Raw genomic sequence first — 23,189 nt, forward strand, 5'->3', positions numbered from 1 at the left:
CAGCCACATGCGGAAAGTAAGAACAATGCATTCCTATGGGTGAGGGATTGCCGCGATTCCGCAAAATTAATGAGCATGCTGCGTTTTTTACCGCGAAGCGATTCCGCCGCGGTAAAAACCGCAGTATTGCGGAATCCCATAGGAATGCATGGGATGCTTATTTTTCGCGTTTTCGCTGCAAAATCGCGCAGTTAAAACCGCCGCGAAAACAACGCCACGTGTGAACTCAGCCTTACAAGTTGACGGTGCATGAAAATGTGTATGAAGGTTTCTCTACTGTACTAATGTATAAGGTTTGTGCCTGTCCATTGGTGAAAAGCATGACTGTGATATTTATGGTGGCAGATAAGTGAGAATATCAGCCTGATCAGTAAAAAACCTGGGATCTTAGTAAACCATGTTTCTGTGCAATTTCACTATTCTACTTTTACTGGCTCTGACGGGATGATGTGGGATATTAGGGGTAGTAGTCAATGTTTTGTTAGAGGAGTTGAATGTCTGATCAATGGAGGTGGATCACTTTGTCCACTGTCAATCACCCCATCAAAGTGCTACGAAGGCTAGAAAAAGTCTCTCCAATAGCCACATGCATAATCTGCTACATGACTGCGCATGCTGCTGCGGCCTAAAAAAGTCCAAAAGAGCCAACAGGTGATGTATGCCTTTTCATGCAGGATAATAGACCAGGAGATCTGCGCGGCATCAGTACATCTCACACGGAGAAATCTGCTCTAAGCTATAGTGGGGTCGTGCTCTTCAGTATAGCTGCCTGCTTATTATTGGTCATCATCAGACAGGGTAAAGACGTACACTCCCTCAGAGAAAATGATCTGATAACACCCAACTGGACTCCAAAAGGTGGACGAGCCCTTTAATTCAGTCAGTGGTTTTGCTCAAGGGATGATTGTTGTGGGTCTTGACCCATTTACCATTCATGTGTCTAAAAAAGCAGTATGTCAGTTCCTGTGGAAGCTGCAATGGAAGTCTTTCCATGTTACCCAGCTTTCCTACAAACAGAAACTTAAGAAGACATGCATAAGACGTTAGTTCTTCAGCACTAACTATCCCATTGTAGACATTCTGAGGCTTCTGCACACCAGCAGGATGGATATAAAGGACTATCCTGAAATTGATACCGCCTGCTCAGCAACCAGGTCACAGGAAGTGATGCCAACAAAAAGACATCTATGCTGGGGATGGTTATAAGCATTTACAATAAGGAAGTCATGTGCCAGGCAAGTAAGCTACTAGTACAGGTACTTTCCTGGCATCAGATAGCCCATAATACAGTACAGTATAATATAGTAAATGGGTCATCAGCAGTACAGGAACTTTCCAAGCAGCAAATAGCCCAGGAGTGAGGAACATTCGGAGCATGAGTCATGTATATCATTTGTTCCAGCCCTCGTGCAGATTTATGGTGGGTTTCAGTTCATGGTCCACCAGCCCTATCTATTTTTATTGTAACGCACTTGCACATGCTGGATAAAGCTTGACACTGGCTGGGAAGAGTTAGGGTGTTCTGCACTCTTGTTTCGCTTATGTGATGTAGAGAGCAGTGGCTCAGTGTGTCCTATGCAATGTACAGAGCAGTGTCTCATTGTGTCCTATGTGATGTACAGAGCAGCATCTCAGTGTGTCCTATGTGATGTAAAGAGCAGAGTCTCAGTGTGTCTATCTGATGTAAAGAGCAGAGTCTCGGTGTAAGAAAACAGCAGCAGATTCAGGTAATACAAATAGACTCAAATAACAGTTCAATGCGTTCACAGCAGTCAATTAATTAAATGGCAGCAGATGAAGGTAAATTGAACAGCCTCTTGTAACAGTTTAAGAAGCGTACGGTGAAGGAATAGGTATGGCAGATGTAGGAAGAATGCAGAAGATTCAGGGAATGCAAACAGACATAAAGGGGTTGTCCGGGCTTTTCATATAGTCTCAGAGCATATCTGGGCTGCAGAATGTTGACAATAAGTACGACCAGTTGTCATTTCAATGCCAGAACACCCCCCCCCCCGGACGTTATTCTTAGAAGCAAGAGATCATATCTTGGAAACCCTGCAAACTGGCCACAGAAGGTAAATTACTTATTGTCAGCATTCTGCAGCCCAGATATGCACTGAGATTATGTGAAAAGCCCGGACAACCCCATTAAATTCAAGATTTTTGCAGATCATATAAACACGCTTGGTCATCTGCAAAAGCAAAGTGGAGCACATCAAAAGGCACTAGGGCAAAAGGATTACATATGGATGAGCCCAGACATGTGTGTAACAGTATCCAGTCTTAGTGTATCCTATATGTGTACAGCAGTTTCACTGTATTGTATGTGATGTATAAGCAACGTAGCGCCGGCGTCCCTGCATTCTTTCCCGTCAGCTGCCCTAGGTATGCTCAGACCTCCGGGCACTTTGCTTAGGGCATGCGCTCCCTGACTCTTAAATGGGCCGTCACCCTAAAGTGTACTTACTGCTGCAATGAATTCAATACAAAACTTACCATCACAAAGAGTTGTCTGCACTCCAGACTGACCAACGCAAACCTGGTAAGGCAGATTCAAGTAGTAACATCATTAATGCCACCTAACATCTCACGCCTCACCAAAGAAGCAGTTCCAACCATCACATTAGGGGTGCATTAAGTGTATAAATAATATATATATATATATATATATATATATATATATATATATATATATATATTTAACCAAATGTAGTATGCCAATTTATATCCACAAATGAAGTTATAAATATTCAAAATGAGGCCTGCTGGCCACATCCGGCCCTCTGTAAATCAAGGGCCCAGAGTCTGGAAAAAGAGTGGAGAGGCACACAATCCAAGCTGCTTGAGGTCTAGTGTGAAGTTTCCACAATCAATGATGGTTTCGGCAGCCATGTCATCTGCTGGTGTAGGTCCATTGTGTTTTATCAAGACCAAAATCAGCGCAGCAGTCTATCAGGAAATTTTAGAGCACTTCATGCTTCCCTCAGCCAACAAGCTTTTTGGAGATGGAATTTTCATTCTCCAGCAGGACTTGGCACCTGTCCACACTGCCAAAAGTACCAATTCCTGGTTTAAAAATAACAGTATCACTGTGCTTGATTGGCCAGCAAACTCGCCTGACCTTAACCCCATAGAGAATCTACAGAGTATTGTCAAGAGGAAGATGAGAGACACCAGACCCAACAATGCAGACGAGCTGAAGGCTGCCATCAAAGCAACCTGGGCTTCCATAACACCTCAGCAGTGCCCTGCTGATCGTCTCCATGCCACACAATAATGATGCAGTAATTGATGCAAAAGGAGCCTCAACTAAGTATTGAGTGCATTTATTGAACATTTTTCAAGCTGGTGTTATGCAGTATTCTATTTTACTGAGATAATGACTTTTAGGTTTTCATTGGCTGTAAGCCATAATCATCAACATTAACAGAAATAAACCCTTGAAATAGATCACTCTGTAATGACTCATATTATATATGAGTTTCACTTTTTGTATTGAAGAACTGAAATAATTTAATTTTTTGATATTCTAATTTTGTGAGAAGCACCTGTATTAGATGACACTAAATTGTCAACTGTACAGGTACTTTCCTGGCAGGAACTGACCTGTAAAACAGTAGATGGTACTGGTTCCTGAACTGTAAAAGTAATTTCCTGGCAGCAGCTAGACCATATTACAGGACATGCCACTGAGTCTTCAACTGTACAGGTATCAGGATCCTGACAGCGCTTGTTTACAGCCTCCGCTGAACAGGGACTCACCCGCACTGTAGGGACCCCTGGGGACCAGAATAGCCAGAAAGTATAGGTGCACAGGACCTTAGTGGTGAAGTTTAGCAAGCCGGCACGGGACCTACGGTCATGTGACTGCAAGGGGGTGGGGCTTAGCATCCTGCTTTCACAGAAGACAGCAAACTCAGAGTCCGGCAAAACGGGAGGTCATTCACAGTACGGACAGCGAGGTACAGAAGGGGTAAACAGACGGGAGGTCAGACAAAGCCAAAGGTCATACACAAGAGGGCGACGCGGTACCAAGGGGATGAGCAGAGAGAAGTCGGGTCACAAGCAGAGAGTCATACACGAGAGGTAGCGCAGTACAAGAGGGACAGGCAGAACTCGTAACAGAGACAGAACCGAATCAAAACCAAACAAGCAAGATATCAGGCACAAGGCAGACGTACGCACAAGGTCAACTAACTCAGCCGAGGGCAGGAGTATAACTGACACCGGACCTAGGTCCAGTGAGCATTAAATAGCCGCCCTCTGCCAAGGAGAGGCGGAATAATTAACCCCCAATCAGACCAGGAAGGGCCAAAGCGAAACCCCGTCCTGGATCATGACAGTACCCTCCTCTCAATGGGGGGCCACTGGACCCCCAGGTCTCTCAGGGTACTTGGCGTGAAAGGCCCGGACCAACCGATCTGCATGAACCGATCGAGCAGGAACCCACAAGCGTTCTTCAGGACCGTAGCCTTTCCAATGTACCAGATACTGAAGGGCACGACGGACCAACCTGGAGTCGACAATTCGTTCCACCTCGTACTCCGACTGCCCGTCTACCAAAACCGGTGTTGGGGAAGCTGATGATCCCTCCCCAGCGGACCTCACAGGTTTCAAAAGGGCCTTATGAAAAACATTTGGGATCCGCAGAGATGGCGGGAGATGCAACCGAAAAGCCACCGGGTTAACTGCCTCGGTAATTTCATAAGGACCGATAAACTTGGGTCCAAGCTTCGCAGAGGGGACCTTGAGTCTTATATTCTTGGTGGACAACCATACCTTATCCCCAATCTGCAATACCGGTCCCACGGATCGTTTTGTGTCCGCAAAAAATTTAAACTTGTCCTGGGCCTTCATAATATTACTCTGGACCTCTCACCATACCTCCCTCAACCGCTGGATCGTCTCATCCGCCCCAGGACACCCAGAATTCAAACGGGAAAATTCTCCAAAATGAGGATGAAACCCATAATTGCAAAAAAAAAAAGGAGATGTACCCGTAGACTGGTTAACACGGTTGTTAAATGCAAACTCAGCCACCGGTAACACAGAACACCAATCATCCTGTCGGTCTGGAGTCAAGCAACGCAGAATTTGCTCCAGAGACTGATTGGTCCGCTCGGTCTGCCCATTAGTCTCTGGATGATAAGCGGATGAAAAGGACAGACCAATACCCAACCTTTTACAAAAAGCCCTCCAAAATCTGGAAACAAATTGCACTCCTCTATCAGACACCACATTCAAGGGTACACCATGCAACCGCACCACATGCTCAACAAACAATCTGGACAATGTTTCTGCATTAGGTAGAGCTGCCAAAAGGTACAAAATGTGCCTGCTTACTAAACCTGTCCACCACAACCCAGACGACGGTATTACCCTTGGAGGGGGGAAGGTTGGTGATGAAATCCATGGACAAATGCGTCCATGGTCTCTCAGGAATTGGCAGTGGTACCAATTCCCTGGCCGGCCGGTTATGGGGGGTTTTTTGCACGGGCACAAACATCACAAGCAGACACATATTCCCCAACATCAGAGGCTAAAGCAGACCACCAGAATACTCTAGCAATGGCCTTCCGGGTAGCCGAGATCCCTGGATGTCCACCTAGAACTGAGTCATGGAACTCCCGGAGGACCTTATGGCGAAGCAAAGCTGGCACAAAAAGTTTGTCCACCGGCTTAGCCGGCGGTGCAAGAGACTGGGCTTCCCGAATCTCTCGGTCCAACATATTCGAAATACCTGCCACCACCACCCCAGGCTGAAGAATGGAGGTTCCGGGGGGGACACCGGATCTAGATTACGTGACAAGGCATCTGCTCTGACATTTTTAGATCCAGGCCGAAAAGTGATCGAGAAGTTGAATCGGGAAAAAAAAAGTGAACATCTAGCCTGTCTAGGAGTCAACCTCTTAGCTGACTCAATATAAGCTAGGTTTTTGTGGTCCGTAATTACGGTTATAGGATGGACAGCCCCCTCCAAAAAAATGCCTCCATTCTTCAAAGGCCAACTTAACGGCTAGAAGTTCTCGATTTCCCACATCATAGTTTCTCTCCGCAGGAGAGAATTTCTTTGAGAAAAAGGCGCAAGGTCTTAAATTGGTGAAAGTGGTGGGTCCTTGGGACAATACCGCCCCCACCCCCACCTCTGAGGCATCTACCTCAACAAAAAATGGTTCAGACGGGTCCGGTTGAACAAGAACCGGGGCCGACATGAAACATGTTTTCAAAAACTGAAATGCCGCTAGTGCTGCGGTTGACCAATTCTTGATATCAGACCCCTTTTGAGTCATGTCTGTGAGAACCCCTTTATGAATTTGCGATAGTAATTGGCAAATCCTAGGAAACGCTGCAAAGCCTTCAAATCACAAGGTTGAACCCACTCGACAATGGCCTGCACCTTATTAGGATCCATGCGATACCCTTCAGGAGACACGATGAACCCCAGAAACGACAGTTCCTGAACAAAAAACAAACATTTTTCCAGTTTAGCAAAGAGACAGTTCTCCCAGAGCCTTTGGAGAACTGCCTGAACATGACCAATGTGAGTCTGTTTATCAGGAGAATAGATCAATATGTCATCCAAATATACCACCAAAAAACATCCAATAAAATCAGAGAACACGTGATTTATGAAGTTTTGGAAGACCGCTGGAGCATTCGTCAAGCCGAAAGGCATGAGCAGATTTTCAAACAACCATTCAGTAGTGAGAAAAGCGGTTTTCCATTCATCTCCGTCTCGGACTCGGATAAGGTTATATGCTCCCCGTAGATCTAATTTTGAAAAGCACTTGGCTCCGGACGATTGTTTGTATAAATCAGGAATAAGTAGAAGGGGATACGTATTCCTCACAGTTATCTTATTTAACTCATGAAAATCGAGGCATGGGCGTAAACCACCGTCTTTTTTCTTTACAAAAAAGAACCCCGCCGCCACAGGAGAAACAGAAGGATGAATGTGTCCCTTACGGAGGCTCTCGGAAATATACTCCTTCATCGCAGCCTGTTTTGGACCCGAAAGGTTATACAAGCGGGCCTTGGGCAATATAGCACCTGGAACCAATGGCACAATCAAATGGGCGGTGTGGTGCTAAAACCTCAGCCTCCTTTTCGGAGAAAACGTCTGTATAGTCTATCAGGCACTCCGGAATACCTTCCAGACTCACGGACGACACAGACACAGTATCAAGACATTTCTCAGAACAATAAGGACCTCATTTAACAATGTCCCGACATTCCCAATTAATTACAGGATTATGCAATTGTAACCAGGGGAACCCCAACACCAGTCCCGCTGGCAGGTTGTCCATCACAAAACATGAAATACGTTCCTGGTGCAAGGAACTCACTTTAAGGAGAAACTCTTCAGTACGAAACATGTCATTTTTTACCAGTGGTGTTTTGTCAATGGCCACAAGGTGAATAGGAGTCTCCAACCTAACTGTCCCTAACTTACACCTGGATACCAAATAAGAGTCAATAAAGTTAAATGTTGATCCGCAATCCACGAAGGCAGAAGTGGATGTGGAGACACTCCCACAACAAAGTTCCACCTGCAACAACATTTTAGAGAAGGCAGAAAAAGGTATCTGAGAGCCTGGGTGACCTCCACGACAATCACCCGGGCTCAGTCGCTTGGTTAGTGGACGGGAGGGGCACACCTTTCTCCAATGTCCAGAATCGCCACAGTGAAAACAGTCTTTTCCCACGCGTCGTGGTCTCCTTTCACTTCCCTTGAGGTCGATGGTTCCCATCTCCGCGATCTCCAAAATAGGACTGGGTCCCCTTCCTTGGGAGAATAACGGTCTTTCACTTTGCATCACTCCCCTCGCCCGTAGCCGGCGATCCATTCGGACGGCCTGTATCATAGCCTCCTCCAGGGAATCAGGCGGAGGGTGGAGAGCCAAGGCATCTTTCAGATATTCAGACAGGCCTCTACGGAACAAACCCCGAAGGGTGGCATCATTCCAACAGACCTCCGCTGCCCAGCGTCTGAATTCTGTACAAAACCACTCGGCTGAGTGCTTTCCCTGGCACACACTCATCACCATGTCCTCAGCCATACGCATGCAATCAGGCTCATCATAAATATGCCCCAGGGCCTTAAAAAATGCATCTACCGTCATACGCTCAGGGGCCGTGGTCGGAAGGGAGAAAGCCCAAGCTTGGGGGGCTCCCCTTAACAGAGATATAATGACCCCCACTCTCTGACTTTCATCCCCAGAAGAGTGTGGTCTTAAGGAAAAAAAAAAAAGCTTACAGCCCTCCTTGAAAACTCTGAACTCTTTTTTATTTCCTGAATAGGTATCTGGTAACTTCACTGGAGTCTCAGGGGAAACAAATGTAATATCCTGAGCCCCCGATGAAAAAGCCACCTGCACAGTGTCAGCGATCAGCTGCTGAGACTGAGCCAGGACTCGTTGTTCTCCAAGGAGTTTCTGAGACATCTGGGTTAGGTGTTTAACCTGCTCAGAAAGAGCGTGCATAGGATCCATCACCACACACAGGTGAATGGAAGCAGAGAAAAAAAAACGGATTACTTACCGGTAATACTCTTTTGTAGAGTCCACGACAGCACCCACTGAGAGAGGGGATCCGCCCCCGGAACAGGAAACCTACAGAGATAAATGGGGCAGTCCCCCTCGCTCCGTCAGTTCGTGTTACCGAGAACAACGGAGGAACCGCCATACATGTTTTAGTCAATTTGTTTGGGCGATTCATCTATCTTACCCCTATGTAGCTTTTTTTTTTTTTTTTTTATGTTTACTAAGTTTAATCACATATCTAACTTAACTCATAATCTCCACCACCAAGGAGACCCATGTGTGAAAAATTTATACGGGAGGGAAGTGAGCGGGTGCTGTCGTGGACTCTACAAAAGAGTATTACCGGTAAGTAATCCGGTTTTTCCTCTTCGCCACGACAGCACCCACTGAGAGATTTTCAGAGATAATCACTTGGGAGGGCACACCGTGTTAAGGACTGATCTACCAAAGGTTAGATCCTCGGTAGAGGACAAATCTAGTCTATAGTGACTATAGAAGGTAGATGGAGAAGACCAGGTTGCAGCCTTACATATTTGTTCAATTGGGACGTTTGCTCTCTCGGCCCAGGAGGATGATATGGCTCTAGTAGAGTGCGCCTTAATCCCCAGTGGAGGGTCTTCTCCTTTTGCCAAGTATGCCATTGTGATCGCATCTCTAATCCATCTGGATATCGTGCCTGATGTAACCACAGACCCCTTCCTGTTGCCCTGGAAGGAGACAAAAAGAGACCTACTCTGCCTCCAGGGACTGGTCCTATCTAGGTAGGCTAGCACTACTCTTTTCACATCTAAAGTGTGATATTTCACCTCGTCTTGTGTTGACGGGTTCTCATAGAAGGAAGGTAGGTATATCTCCTGAGATCTATGGAATTTCATTGCCCGTTTTGGAAGGTAGGACGGGTCTGTCTTTAAAATCAGACTGTCTCGTGTTATCGACAGGAATGGAGGGTCTACTGACAGAGCGTGAAGGTCACTCACTCTTCTAGCCGATACTAAGGCTACTAGCGTGGCAGTTTTTAAAGAGAGGCACTTAATTGATGCTGTGTTTATGGGCTCAAATGGTGCCTGAGTGAAAGCATCCAAAACTAGAGTAAGGTTCCATGCTGGTAGCTGAGGAATATGCACCGGTTCCGAGCGTTGACAAGCCAAGATGAAACGGGTCACCCATCTATTTGCTGCCACGTTATAGTTAAATAGGGCTCCTAGGGCTGACACATGGACCTTTAGAGTGCTAACCAAGAGCCTTAATTCTCGGCCTCTCTGCAGAAATTCTAGAATGGTCGTAATAGGTATTTCCCCGGCTAGTTTTGCTGGGTGAAAGGCCAGGAACTTTCTCCACACTTTAGCATATATTTTCGTTGTGGATTCTTTCCTACTTTGCAGCAGGGTATTGATTAGGTTCTTTGAGAAACCTTTCTGCCTTAGTAGCTCCCTTTCAAATTCCAGGCCGCTAGGTGCAGGGCTTTGGCCTGTGGATGGTAGCAGGGTCCCTGCGAGAGAAGATTCTGGTGCAGCGGCAGGATCCACGGGTCGGTTACTGACATGGCTCTCAGCCATGAAAACCACGGCCTCTTGGGCCAAAACGGGGCTATCAAGATGACCCTCGCCCTCTCCTGCCTTATCTTCCTGACTACTGTTGGTAGTAGAACCATTGGAGGGAAGGCATAGGCTAGCTGGAATGTCCAGGGTGCTTGGAGGGCATCTAGAATGTCCGGGTTGTCTGACCTGTAGAGTGAAGCAAACCTTCTTACGCGCCTGTTGGCTCTGGTCGCGAATAGGTCTATCTCTGGTGTGCCCCATTCTGACGCTATTATTTCGAAGACGTGCCTGCTGAGGACCCACTCGCCCTGATATAGGGCTTGGCGACTGAGATAGTCTGCTCGGGAGTTGTCTACTCCTCTTATATGGAGTGCTGACAAGGAGAGAAGATGTACCTCGGCTATTTCCAGGATCTCTCCCGCGATAGACATCAGTGGCACTGACCGCGTGCCTCCTTGTCGGTTTATATAGGCCACTGCGGTGGTATTGTCTGTCTGGATTCTTACGTGGGCGCCCCTTAACTGCGGGAGAAAATGGGATATCGCATAGAAAATTGCTGTTAGCTCCTTTACATTAGAGGAGAACTCTATTTCATCATTACGCCACCAGCCTTGTACCATGTGCTCCTCTAGGTGGGCCCCCCAACCTAAGGGGCTTGCATCCGTGGTGAGTATTTTGGAGGGAGTCACCCACCATTGCACTCCCTTCGATAAATTGGAAGGATTTAACCACCATCTTAGGGATTCAACCACCTCGGGCGATAGGGACATCTTCCCCTCTAACCGCCCCTGCAGTCTGTTTCCTGCAGAATAGCCCACTGTAGTTCTCTGGAGTGGAACTGGGCCCATTGCACCGCTGGAGTGCATGATATCAAGGACCCCAGCAAGGACATACCCTGTCTTAATGATATTACCGGTTTTCCTGTAGTATTCCGTATCTTATTGATTATGGATATCACTTTGACGTGCGGCAGAAAACACTCCTCAGCCACGGAGTCTACTTGTAGGCCTAGAAACCTCTGACAGGTTACTGGTTCTAGCCTAGATTTCTCCCAGTTAATCAGCCAGCCTAGTATTTTTAGGGATGAGATAATCTTAGTTATTCTGGCTTCGCACTGTGAAACAGACTTTCCTACTATGAGTAGGTCGTCCAAGTAAGGGATCACTAGGGTGTCATTCAGCCTTACATACGACATCACCTCCAGCATCAATTTTGTAAATACCCAAGGAGCCATGGATAGCCCGAATGGCATTGCCGCAAACTGGAAATGCTGAATCCGACCTCTGAACCAGACTGCTACCTGCAGGAACCTCTGGTGCCCCCGATATATGGGGAGATGGTAATAGGCGTCCTTTAAGTCCAAGACTGCCATATAACACCTGGGGAACAAAAGTTTTATTGCAGACTTTATCGACTCCATCTTAAACGACCTCAGCTTTAAGAAGATATTAAGCTTCTTTAAATTTATTATGGTCCTAAAAGAGCCATCTGGTTTTGGGACTAAAAATAGAGGAGAATAAAAGCCCATTCCTATTTCGTCCTCTGGGACCTCTACCAGGACCTGTTTAGGGTGGTTTCACATTAGCCCTTTTTAAGCGCACGCACGGCCGGGGGTAGCTCCGCCCCCGAGCCGGCTCTCTGCCCGGCGTGCCCGCCCCTTGCTTGTAGCGCCGCCTCCTAGCGCACAGCGGCGCCTGCGATCGGCGCACCCTATCTTTAGCATAGGGTGCGCAGATCGTGCGCAGGCCGTGCGCAAGTTGCGCTTTGACCTGCGCTGCGCACTTTTGACGGTGCGCCGTGCGCGCCAAAATCCGAAAAGTTTGATTTTGGCGCGCACGGCGCACCGTCAAAAGTGCGCAGCGCAGGTCAAAGCGCAACTAGCGCACGGCCTGCGCACGATCTGCGCACCCTATGCTAAAGATAGGGTGCGCCGATCGCAGGCGCCGCTGTGCGCTAGGAGGCGGCGCTACAAGCAAGGGGCGGGCACGCCAGGCAGAGAGCCGGCTCGGGGGCGGAGCTACCCCCGGCCGTGCACGCGCTTAAAAAGCGCTAATGTGAAACCACCCTTAGTTAGCAGTACTGCAATCTCCATCTCCAGTGCTTCCTGCTGTGTCCCGGACTTCATAGAAGTCAATAGGAAGGAGTTCGGTGGATGCCGAACAAATTCTAATTTTAGGCCTGATGACACAATATCTATGGCCCATGGGTTTGATGTCACCTTCTCCCATTGGCGGCTGAACTTCAATAGCCTGCCACCTACCGGTGTAATGGTTTTATCGGGATCTGTCTCCCCTGAAGGGACGTTTCCCGAATAGGTTGCCCCTTTGTTTGGGGTCTTTATTTCCCCAGCGGTCCTGGGGCCTAAAGTCCTTCTTTTTACCAAATGGTGGCTTTCTGTAGGCCCTCCTGTTGAACGGAACATACGGGTTAGGAAAACCCTTCTTCCTCTCCCCCGCTTTTGTCAAAATCTCATCCAGTTCCGTGCCAAACAGGTACTTACCCTGGCAGGGTATAGCACACAGTCTAGTTTTTGTTTGTGTGTCTCCTTTCCACCCCTTCAACCATAAGGCCCGCCTGCCAGCATTGGTCAGTCCTGCCGCTCTAGCCGATAACCGGAGGGAGTCTGCGGAGGAGTCGGAGAGGAAAGCCGCTGCTCCCTTAATGAGGGGCATAGAGGAAAGGAGTCTGTTCCTAGCTACTCCATTCTTAATATTGTCCTCTAAGTCATTCAGCCACACCAACATTGATCTAGCCGTGCACGTGGCTGCTATTGCGGGCTTAAAGGCTGCCGTGCATGCTTCCCAGGATCTTTTAAGGAATGTATCGGTTTTACGATCCAAAGAATCAGCCAAAGTTCCCGAATCCTCTACCGGTAAGGAGGATCTACGAGAGGTAGAGGCCACTGCCGCATCCACCTTGGGGGCTCTCGACCAGGCTGTTAAGTCCTCATCGTCAAAGGGATACTTACGCTTTGACGTTAAGGGGAGGAAGGTTCTCTGACCTTGTTTCTCCCACTCCCTTTTCACTAGCTCTTTTACAGCTGGGACCACTGGGAATGCCGGCAAACATTATGTCTTGAGGGGTCTTGGGGTCCTTACTCTCTGGCAACCCCATGGTATTCCGGACAGACTTCACTAAATTACTGACACTGTCCGTGGGGAAGCACGTCTGGTCCTCGTCCTCTGAGGAAAGGTATTCCTGGGACTTATCGGAATCTAGATCCCCGGTTTCTGATGGCGACCTTGACGCCAGTGAGACTCCTCCTCTTGGCGAACACATTTCTCTCACAGAGGAGTGGCCCCCCCAAACTACTGGTACCGCCTAAGGCCCGTAGCTCCTCTCTTATCATTGCCCGGATATCCTCCTTTTTCCGTGAGGATTCCTCCTGTAAGGCCTCCTCAATACATGATTGGCATAATCTCTTAGGGTGGCCGTCTGGGAGGGGCTGAGAACATAAGGCACACTCTCTATGTTTCGCCTTCTCCGTTCTTTTAGCCTAAAGGGGTATGGACCAGAAAAGAAGGCCATCAATTATTTATTCTGACCAAAAACACTCACCCGTGAGTCTCGTCAGTAACTACCGGCTGCGGTGTCCGCGATCCAGGCTGAGGCGAGGCATGGGACGATTTCTTCTCTTTGCGTTTTTTCTCTAAGGGCTCATCCTGCCTGGAAGGACCACTAGATTCCTTCCTGGAACTGCCACTTTTCCTGGTGCTATTGCTTCTCCTTGTAACGCTGCTCTGTCTACTGCCATGTGGGGATTCCACTGGCTGACCTAACGGGAGCGAAGCTGGGTCATCTAAGGACGACATGACTGCGCACTAGCGCTGTGTCAGTGGCTTCCTCTTAAAGCCTCGCTATAGCTGCTCCACTCTAGTTTTTTTTTTTTGTCCACCATTTTTTTTTTTTCCCTCTCACTGCGCATGTGCGGGCGCTGTCCCGCGGTCTCTGCCTGCTGTCCTGACCCCGGAAGTCCTCTACCGCTTCCGGGTTGCCTCACCTGGGGAACGCTTGGTCGCACGGCCGGCGCTGCTCACCGCACATCTGCGCTCCGCCATCCACGGGGTCCATTAACCCCTGCTGCAGGTACGATTCCCGGTGGCGCTGCTCAGCACAGCGCTCGAGCTCTTCTGCCTCGGGGGGGGGCGTGCGGCCCAGTATGCCCATCTGGCACTTTGTAATGCGCCTGCCCCCTCGGGGGGGGGGGGTATAGCCATGTCCCTCTCCCCTAGTGAGCCTTGGCACCACTGTCACCTCCGGCCTCACCTGCATTACCAGCTGTGGGGGGGGACATACACCTCTCCGCCCGATGCTGCCTCCAGTCCTGGGGCCCCTGCTGCTCATATTCTGCACGCAGGCGGCTACCAGACCAGGAATCCTCTTCTGCGGGTTCCTATCCAGGAACAGGAAACCAAACTGAGGGAGCGAGGGGGACCGCCCCATTTATCTCTCTGTAGGTTTCCTGTTCCGGGGGCGGATCCCCTCTCTCAGTGGGTGCTGTCGTGGCGAAGAGAAAAAAATGGTATCGGTCAGTTATAATATCAGGATCCTGACTGCGCCGGGGTACAGCCTCCGCTGAACAGGGACTTACCCGCACTGTAGGGACCTCTGGGGACCAGAATAGCCAGAAGGTATAGGTGCACAGGACCTTAGTGGTGAAGTTTAGCAAGCCGGCAGGGGACCTACGGTCATGTGACTGCAAGGGGGCGGGGTTTAGCGTCCTGCTTTCACAGAAGACAGCAAACTCAGAGTCAGGCAAAACGGAGGTCGTTCACAGTACGGACAGCGAGGTACAGAAGGGGTAAACAGACGGGAAGTCAGACAAAGCCAAAGGTCATACACAAGAGGGCGACGCGGTACCAAGGGGATGAGCAGAGAGAAGTCGGGTCACAAGCAGAGAGTCATACACGAGAGGTAGCACAGTACAAGAGGGACAGGCAGAACTCGTAACAGAGACAGAACCGAATCAAAACCAAACAAGCAAGCAAGATATCAGGCACAAGGCACACGTACGCACAAGGTCAACTAACTCAGCCGAGGGCAGGAGTATAACTGACACCGGAAGTAGGTCCAGTGAGCATTAAATAGAACTAAGGACTAGGGTCGGAGTGGAACCCTTCCTCAAGTTCTAAGCGCATGGCCGGGGTCCAGTCCCCGAGGTTGTATGGATACTAATGCTCCTGCAGCAGACACCGGAGGAATAGAAGTTGTCACCACTTTATTCTCACACAAGACTTGGGGGCACAACAGCAACGTGAGTGAGCGGTAGCAAGGAGTCCCCGAAGCAGACTACAGCTGTCTGCCGTGCAAGTAGAGTTCAAAGGAAGAGCTTAAAGGAGGGACTTGAGTTTAACACACAACCACAAGTACTTCATTACAAGCGCTAGAAAGGAGACGTTCAGGAAAGGCATATGTTGGCGGAGTGTTGGAACGGAGTACTTCATCTTGCCTGGAGGTTGGCTGGGCCCCTGACCTGGAGGACACGGCACCGAGGCGGGCACCTGTATACACAACAGACTCAGTAAAGCTTTGGAATTACATGCCCTGGTGTCCTCCGCTTATTCCTGCGCCAACCCACTCAGCACTGCTACATCTCTGTGCTTAACACTGCACCATTACGCTCTCCTCACTATCTCTCCATCTACACTGCTCTGGGACTACAGCCCTACCTGTGGAGGGCTACACCATCATTGCTGCACCACACCATCTGTCTCAGAGAAGCAACCCTGCAGCGCTGGTCAAACTGACCAGAAACCACAGGTGGCGTCACATAAATCAAACAACTTTATCCCCATAACTCTACCCTTTTTACATGGACGCCCAGGGCCACGGACCGGGTCACTGCCGCTGTGACATCTCCCATTGAACGCCACGGGCCCAGTACCGAGTACCCCACGGCCCTGGCGGGCGACCCATTTTTGGCGTCACGAACAGGATGGCGAAACCCGGTACCACCGGGTCCTGTGTGTTGAAGATTTATTACATTGGACTTAAGATTGTTGAAAATGTGCAAAATAACCAAATTAATAGACTGTAAAATGGACTCTCCAAATGGCCGCCGGCGCGGTGAAGAAGGGCGTGACAATATGGGTGGCCCTAAGAAAAGAGCGCAAACTGTCCTGGGCCTCCCCTGCCTGAACTTCTATGCAACAGCAACATGGCCCACCCCCAGAGGGGTTCGTATACTGGCTTGGTATGGAGGCAGAGGAAGAAGACGCCGCCCCCAGAAGGAGGAGCGAGGCCCTGTGGCGGGAAGGGAGCCCAGGAAGGAGAGAGAACACCAGGATGCCATATTGGAAGAAGCACAGAGGCCTGAAGAGCGCGAGGAGGCTGAGCAGATCTTCCTCGGCGCACTGATTGAAGGCTCCAACCCCGCTTCCTCCATGGACCGCCAGCAGCTGGAGGATGAAATTGCCCAGCTGACCCACCATCTGCAGCTGAAGCAGGAGGCTTTGTGGACTCTGAACTTGCAGCGCGCCCAGGAGGGGCTTACACCAACGGTACCTTCACCACCGGTACCCACCGCCGCTGCACTGGTTCTCCCTCAGGCAGCACCTGCGGAACCTGCGGATGCCATCGGCAGCGCCTGTCACCACCTCCACGCTGCAACCGCCGCTGAGTGCTGCCTGCCAGGAGGAGTTACCCGAGGGCCTGGGAGCTGAGGAGGAAGCAGCTGTGCTCCTGCCTGGACCTAGCGCAGCCGCGCAGGTCCCGCTGGAGGCCCCTGCGGACCCGGAGACGCTATCCGCTTCACCACTGTCTCTGGCCTCTGACCAGGCAGCTCCAGTGACCACTGCTGCCACCAGCTGCCGTCCAGTACCTGCACCGGAGCCAAGACGACACCGCCAGGAGACGCCAGGTATGACCGCCGCCCCTGCAGCTGGGGAGGCCTCGGGGTGGCTGTCTGCTACAAAGTCTGGGCAGGTCGTGCTGGACCTAGTCTGGGACCGAGATTCTAGTCCCTGGGGGGGGGGGGAAACACCTGAACCCCTGGCAGTGGTGCCCCTGTCCACGGTGGGAAGAGGCCGGCCCCAAGAGGTGGAGGAGGAAGAGTCTTACTGCCAACAGACTATCCGCAAGCTGGCAGCCGAGCAGAGAGAGCGGGAGCAGCGGAGACTGGCAGTGCTGGGCCCCGACATGGACTGGAAAGAAAGGGTCCGTGCCGGTCACTATGGTCCCCGGGACTCAGCAGGATGGGTTCAGGTCCTTAATGTCAACCAGGAACGGGGGTTTGGCTTTATCTCAGACCCCCAGAGGATTTCTGACCCCTTCTTCAGCCGGAGGGATGTAGAGTCCCACCTCCGGAGGGGACACCCTGCTCGTGACCTGTACCCGGGAGAGTATGTCACCTTCACCCGGCATGAGGGGCTATGCGGCTGGTATGCCCTGAACGTGCGCCGCATACCGGAGGACTTTATAGCGGCCTACAAGAAGGAAAAACATACGTTCCCCCGGCAGGGATGCCTCCCACTGTAGTAGTTGTACCTACAAAGGCGAAGCAAGCCACGTCCACCAGAGTACAACACCCCCAGGTAGAAGTTGCTACCCCTGCTGTACCACAGGCAGCAGTTCCACCAGCTGCCACCCCATCTGCACAGGCAGACACTAACATAACTACTTGGGAGAAGGAATACAAGCAATTTGTTAACCGACCAGGAGGTGGAAAAGCAGACAGTCTTCCTTGGAAGCAGCAAAAGAAATCTGCTTCTACTACCCCAGGAGGAGACCACCACTAAAGAACATGCCTAAAACTAACTAACTGTATTGCTACCCAGGAGGGTGTTGGCACCGTTGTGCCCCATTGTTTATCATGTTGCCAGTTTTGCCTAGTTTTTGGCATCAGTTTTTCCCCTTTTTTATACAGAACTGCTGTGATCATGAACTGGAAATGAATCACAAACTGTCTTGTAAATAGTTGCGCCTCTTAAGGTGCCCTCTCTTGGTTTTACATAAGTCTTCTTTAGATAAGAACTACCTCAGACTTGGAGTTCTGCTCCAATTCCAAGGACACTGCAAGAAATCCCGGCTGGGAGCGGTGTCCAGCACGTGCAAGAATTATTGTCTTAATGTGTATAATTTGCCTTAAAAATATTAATAGCAATAGAGCATAGTTACAGATTTTCTACAGAATTTAGCTGGTAGCAATGTTTAGGTATCTGATTAGAAGTGGATATTTTCTACAGAGTTTAGTCTCATAAGTAATGTTTTAATAAAGATGTGTGAAGATCTGAATTAAAAAAAAAAAATTTGAATAAAGGTTTGAATCCATTGACGACCCAGGAGTAAGCGGTTGTCACCTTTGGGTTTAGCAGAGACCGTTGTATGTAAAAATGTGAATGAAAATGTGTTGAAGTGAAAAATGGTAATACTTGAACTGGTAGTAAACTTATTAGCAATAATTACTTTAAATAGCACTTTAAGTTAGGTAATATGTTAAGTTATAGTCTGTTATGTTGTTCTGCAACGTTCATGAGTCAATGCCTCCCATATTGGGAAGCTTAGTTTAAGAACTGTTTATCAAGCATTTCAAAAATTTTGTATGTTCCTTATTTGTTTTATCTTTGTTTCACTTGCAGCCCGCGGGCGTGCTGTGTATGTGGCGCCCCTGAGGGTTCAGTCGCCACAGAGGTACTGCACCTCCTCCTGAGGTGTGGTACCCCACCATTCAGGTAAGGTGGAGACACCTGACCACACTCCAACACCTGCATCTCACACAACATAGTAGTGTAGCAAAGCACCTTTGGTGGCTCCCTGCTTGGAACACAAAGAGTGCTGGGAGGTGGGTGGAGCTAAGTTGCACAAGAGAGCGGGAGATGATTAGGACTAGGTCAGTCTGTGAGAGAAGATCCCCTGAGTGGGATGGATGGAAGGAGGTGCTGCAGCAGACCTCAGTGACCTGGAGCTGCTGGCACAGGAAAGAGATATAGAAAGCCTGATTCTCCAAAAGGAAGATAGTTTGGTGCGGAACGTAAGGAGAAGAAGAGAACTAAGGACTAGGGTCGGAGTGGAACCCTTCCTCCAGTTCTAAGAGCATGGCCGGCCTAATGGTCCTGCAGCAGACACCGGAGGAATAGAAGTTGTCACCACTTTATTCCCACACAAGACTTGGGGACACAACAGCAACGTGAGTGAGCCAGGACTTGGTAGCAAGGAGTCCCCGAAGCAGGCTACAGCTGTCTGCCGTACAAGTAGAGTTCAAAGGAACATCATAAAGGAGGAACTTGGGTTTAACACACAACCACAAGTACTTCATTACAAGCGCTAGAAAGGAGACGTTCAGGAAAGGCATATGTTGGCGGAGTGTTGGAATGGAGTGCTTCATCTTGCCTGGAGGGTGGCTGAGCCCCTGACCTGGAGGACACAGCACCGAGGCGGGCACCTGTATGCACAACAGACTGTGAGTAAAGCTTTGGAACTACATGCCCTGGTGTCCTCCACTTATTCCTGCGCCAACCCACTCAGCACTGCTACATCTCTGTGCTTAAAGGTACGGTCACACTTAGCGATGTACCAGCGATCCCGACCAGCGATATGACGCGGTCAGGATCGCTGGTGCATCGCTAAGTGGTCGCTAGTGAGCTGCCACACAGGCAGATCTCACTAGCGACATCGCTGGGGACGGGGGTCGCTACTTACCTGTCAGACCAGGCGATCCTGCGTCCTCCCGCCCGGCTCCAAGCGTCGCTCGTCTTCACAGCAGGAAGTGCCGCGGGAAGCTGACGACGAGAAACAGTCCTGAACGTTCTCGCGCGATCAGCGATAACCAGCGGGGGAGCGGTCGGAGGTAAGTATCACACACACAGAGATATCGCTAGCAATATCGCTATAACGTCACTAGTTATAGCGATATTGCTAGCGATATCTCTTAGTGTGACTGGCCCTTAACACTGCACCATTACGCTCTCCTCACTATCCCTCCATTTACACTGCCCTGGGACTACAGCCCTACCTGTGGAGGGCTACACCATCATTGCTGCACCACAACATCTGTCCCAGAGAAAAAACTCTGCAGCGCTGGTCAAAAAGACCAGAAACCACAGGTGGCGTCACAAATCATTTCAACGACTTTATCCCCATCACTCTACTCCCTTTTGCATGGACGCCCAGGGCCCCAAACCGGGTCACTGCCGCTGTGACAACTCCCATTGAACTCCACGGGCCCGGTACAGAGTACCCCACGGCCCTGGCGGACGATCCACATGCCCATACCGCGCGGTCCGGCACCATATTGCTGAAGACACACTGCAAATGTGTCTTCAGTAAATTGGCACTTGATAGCGCTATGCGCATGCGCGATAGTCACGCGCACTCTGGACCCGTTCTCCGGCCAAAGAGAAGCGCTGCGGCAATGCTCCTCCCGGTCAGGTAAGTATATGCAAGTATGGTGCCAGAAATCGCGGTATGCAGTGTGCACTGTAGCGCCATCTCCAGCGCCATACACACTCCTCACCACTGGATGCCTCATTCTGTCTGGAGTCAGACTGCGCAGGCGTGTCGCGCTTGCGCAGTCTTTAAAGGCTTCAGACAGAGTGACTTTCCCACGGTTATATTATAGATGTGGCATTCGCTCCTCAGCTGTACAATTATTTTCATGGCTGTAGATAGTATCTATAACAAAGTAGATTATGCTGGGTCCTCAGCTGTACAGGTACTTACCTTGCAGCAGGTAGCACCCAGAACATTGTAGGTGACACTGGGTCATCACCTGTACAGGTACTTTCCAAGAAGCCAGTCAGCACCCAAAAGACAGTAGGTAGCACCCAGTACACAGTAGCTGACACTGGGTCATCACTTGTACAGGTCATTTCTTTTCAGCAGTCAGCACCCAGAACACAGTAGGCTGCACCCAGAACACAGTAGGCTGCACCCAGAACACAGTAGGTAGTAGGTAACACCCAGAATACAGTAGGTGACATTGGGTCATCACTTGTACAGGTACTTTCCTTTCAGCAGGTAGCACCCAGAACATAGTAGGTGACATTGGGTCATCACCTGTACAGGTATTTTCACAGCAGCAGGTAGCACCCAGAACACAGTAGGTGTCACTAGGTCCTTAGCAGTACAGGTACTTTCCTTTCAGCAGTCAGAAAATGGTAGGTAGCACCAATACACAGTAGGTGGCAGGTACAGACTGGGGCTGAAATTCAGCCCTGGCATTTGAAATCACACAGGCCCATGCTGTCCCTGTCCCCAAGAGCCAGATATGATATATTACCAATATTACCCTGGATGGAGGAAAGGAAGATTTACTACAAGACTCATATTTCTAATGATACCCGTGGCTTGCTGGGGTAAGAGTCAGCGACTTGGTGCTCCGTCACAACTCTTAACAGTATGGGTGTCTTGAGAATACCAATTCTGTAAGCAACATAGCAGACAAGGCAGGCCCACGATCAGACAGGCCCTTCTGGCATTTGACAGAATTGCCAGATGGCCAGTCCGGCCCTGGTAGGTGGCACTGGGTCCTCAGCTGTACAAGTACTTTCCTAGCAGCAGTTAGCACCCAGTACACAGTAGGCAGCACCCAGAACACAGTAGGTCGCACTGGGTCCTTAGCTGTACAGGTAATTTCTTAGCAGCAGGTAGCACCCAGTACACAGTAGGTGGCAGCCAGTACACAGTAGGTAGCACCCAGAACAGAGTAGGTGACACTGGGTCCTCAACTGTACAAGTACTTTCCCAGCAGTAGTTAGCACCCAGTACACAGCAGGTGGTACCCAGTAGGTGGCACTGGGTCCTCAAATGTGCAGGCACTTTCCCAGCAGCTGTTAGCACCCAGTGCACAGTAGGTAGCACCCAAAACATAGTAGGTGGCACTGGGTCCTCAGCTGTACAGGTACTTTCCTAGCAGCAGTTAGCACCCAGTACACAGTAGGCAGCACCCAGTACACAGTAGGTGGCACCCAACACACAGTAGGCAGCAGCCAGTGGACAGTAGGTGGCACTGGGTGCTCAGCTGCTCACGTCCCTCAGCTGTGAGGTGTCGCCTTTCATGGCCCAGGGTTGTGCCCCTGTCACCCTGTGAGTGGTGTCCCCGGGTTGGTCACGTCCAGGCTCCCGCCCCCGCCTGCAGTGACAGGTGAGCTGGGCTCAGATAAGGGCTCTTACCAGTCCTGCTGTCACTGAAAGGTGCGGCCGCTGCCAGTGGCGGCGCCGCCGATGCTGCAGAGAGCGCGGATGAAGCTGCGGCTCCCGCTGTGGCTGCGGCCATGCCTCCTCCTGCCGCCGCCGCCGCCACCGCTGCTGCAGCCGCCGTGGCTCCATTATCCTGCTCGTCCCCGCTGCTGTTCGCCCGCTTGTTCTTCTTGCCCTTGCTGTTCTTCACGTTAGGCATTTCGGAGCCCGCAGTAGCTCAGTGCGCAGCGCTGCTCGCCCCGCCGGCCTTCATTACGGGAAACAAGCGCCGCAGCCTCCGGTGTCGCCCTTGCAGGCACTGAGCGTCACTGAGTGGCATGCAGTGTGCCCGGGGACATGGGTGGCGGTGTGCAGCAGGGGCAGAAGGCGTGTCGCGTTGTTTTGATTCTGCTTTCCGTGCACTCTGTCCCTCCCCTCTGTCAATTTTTCCCTGTCTCTCATGACGTCACGGGCATGCGGCCCATCCCTTTGTGACGTCACTGCCTCGTCCCTCAGGGCCGCCCCCAATCCTGTGCGTGGCCGCACCCTCTGCTTGGCCCTATCGGCGGCGGGCGCGGTGTTGTGGGGCGGGCGCGCTGCAGCATTCTAGCGTGACACAATGGAATGGAGGGAAAGTAGGCGCAGCCTGAGAGGGCGCTGTGGCCGCTAGGTGTGAGGGTCCTGTCTGGGGGCACCCGGAGAAATGGCTCCCAGGCTGCACAGATTCTGCTCACAGTGCCGCAGCTGCCCGGACGGTCCTTACAGAAGGAGACGGGGTTTCCATGAGTGTAGAAGTTTTTGTTTTGTAAGGTTGAAGTATAAGGCTGTGTTCCCACGTTGCGTTTTTTCGCAGATTTACCACAAAATTCACTTAAAAGAAGCATCCCATTCATTTTAATGCATTTTGCACTTTTGTGCATATTTTTTTTTTCCGCAAAAAAAACGCTTTGCGGTAAAAAACGCAGCATGCTCATTAATTTCGCGGAAAATTCTG

General features: G+C 50.3%; 1 protein-coding gene across 3 annotated transcripts in view; it reads right to left on the reverse strand.

Annotated features, from left to right (window-relative positions):
- Nucleotides 1-22,681, reverse strand: part of HECA (hdc homolog, cell cycle regulator) — a 116,759-nt gene extending 94,078 nt beyond the window's left edge. For all 3 annotated transcript variants that reach the window (XM_073575701.1, XM_073575700.1, XM_073575699.1), the window contains exon 1: nucleotides 22,190-22,681. In XM_073575701.1, coding sequence (XP_073431802.1) covers nucleotides 22,190-22,415 — 226 coding nt within the window. In that variant the 5' untranslated portion in view covers nucleotides 22,416-22,681. The remainder of the gene's footprint in view (nucleotides 1-22,189) is intronic.
- Between the last annotated feature and the right edge of the window lie 508 nt (nucleotides 22,682-23,189).

This window comes from Dendrobates tinctorius, unplaced genomic scaffold, assembly GCF_039654945.1.
Source record: "Dendrobates tinctorius isolate UK_male_01 unplaced genomic scaffold, ASM3965494v1 ptg000046l, whole genome shotgun sequence".
In the NCBI taxonomy this organism is placed as follows: Eukaryota; Metazoa; Chordata; class Amphibia; order Anura; family Dendrobatidae; genus Dendrobates; species Dendrobates tinctorius.